This window comes from Halyomorpha halys, unplaced genomic scaffold (genome assembly GCF_000696795.3).
Source record: "Halyomorpha halys isolate HHAL.00 unplaced genomic scaffold, Hhal_1.1 Scaffold59.1, whole genome shotgun sequence".
Lineage (NCBI taxonomy): Eukaryota > Metazoa > Arthropoda > Insecta > Hemiptera > Pentatomidae > Halyomorpha > Halyomorpha halys.
Window position 1 is genome coordinate 1,019,408 of NW_027109400.1, and position 1,423 is coordinate 1,020,830.

At 26.8% G+C, this 1,423-nt stretch overlaps 1 protein-coding gene across 15 annotated transcripts in view; it reads left to right on the plus strand.

Annotated features, from left to right (window-relative positions):
- Positions 1-1,423, plus strand: part of LOC106692531 (putative leucine-rich repeat-containing protein DDB_G0290503) — a 115,778-nt gene that overhangs the window by 30,840 nt on the left and 83,515 nt on the right. For all 15 annotated transcript variants that reach the window (XM_014438514.2, XM_067047590.1, XM_014438518.2 and 12 more), the window contains 2 exons: positions 149-263; positions 1,161-1,192. In XM_014438514.2, the coding sequence (XP_014294000.1) occupies positions 149-263; positions 1,161-1,192 (147 nt within the window). The remainder of the gene's footprint in view (positions 1-148; positions 264-1,160; positions 1,193-1,423) is intronic.

Consider the following 1,423-nt stretch of genomic DNA (forward strand, 5'->3'; position numbering starts at 1 on the left):
CCCCTACTTATTATATCCTACAGAAGAGGCTTATATTTTGAAAGAAATAATGATAGTTGCTTTATTTTTAATTACTTAGGTATTTTTCATAACCAACTATATTTGTACAATTTTTCCAATACTATCAAGTTTTATTTATTTTTATTAGAGTTAATGAGTCATCAAAGAATTGTAAATGGCTGGAAGATATGTTGGAAGAAAAAAAGAGTCTTCTCAACAAAATCACTGAAGAGCGAAATAAACTGCAGCATGAAAATCAACAGGTTTTATAAAAATTATTGTCAATATGATGTTTTTTAATATATCATGGTTCATTTAAAATTTATTAGAAATAGTTTATAATTATGTTTTAAAATTCATTTTTCCTTACTCCTAACTCTTCTTCAAATTTATTTCATGAAAAATGTATAACTGTTAAGGGGACTGGTTATGCAAATAGTAAGTCTTGCATTGAGTGACAAACTTTTATTTAAATGTAGAGCCGATGTACAATAAGACCTTACTTAGCGAAATGGCACAAACAGACTTAATATAGGGAGTGGGGAACACCTGACCACACATAGCATACACATAAACAAGCCCGCAATAATTTAAATTCACAAGAACTTTGAGCTATATGTTTACCTTCTTTATTTAGCTAATGTATTGAATGAAATATATCAAGAGAGATGGATTATTGATTATCATATGATGTGTTCACTTCCTATTACACTACCTCACTCTCTACTCTAGAAAGATTTTCGTTAATAGGTAGGGAGTGATGTTTTAGGAAAAAATAATAGATTTTAGAAAACTCATAAATTTTATTTTCATATTGAATTTATTTTTTTATTTGGTTCAAGAAGTAGCTCACAGTTCTAGAGAAATGTACTCGTTTTACCCTCAGTCATTTGTTCCATTGATAGTGTTTTTCCACGAAATTGGATCACAATTTTATTTATTTCAATATTAAACAATTATTTAATCAGTTTTCATTACTTAAAAAATATTTTCATTTTCTTTGACCCTAGTTAGCTAATTAAGACTAGCCTCACATTAATGTTTTCATTCTTATTAATTTTTTTTTATAACTGAGAGAGTTAATAATACTTCCCTCTTTTTTTAAAGTTTTGTTTAATTTATCACTTATATTGAATGCATAATTTTTTTTAATATTTCAGATGAACCATGAACTGCTTTCATATTATAAGAGGTAGGTACTATTAAATTTATAGAAGTTATGTATTTATCTATTGAATTATTCAAGTTTTAGCTTATTCTCTCATTTCCACTTCGTATTTGAAAAAAAAAAATGTTTTCAATTGAAATAAAAACATTTTCCACTGATTTTCCATTATCTGTTAAGAAGGGAAGTTTATTTTTCGTGAAAATAATGGTTTTACAAGGAATGATGGTCTAAATCCAGCCAGGTCTCAACTATTAT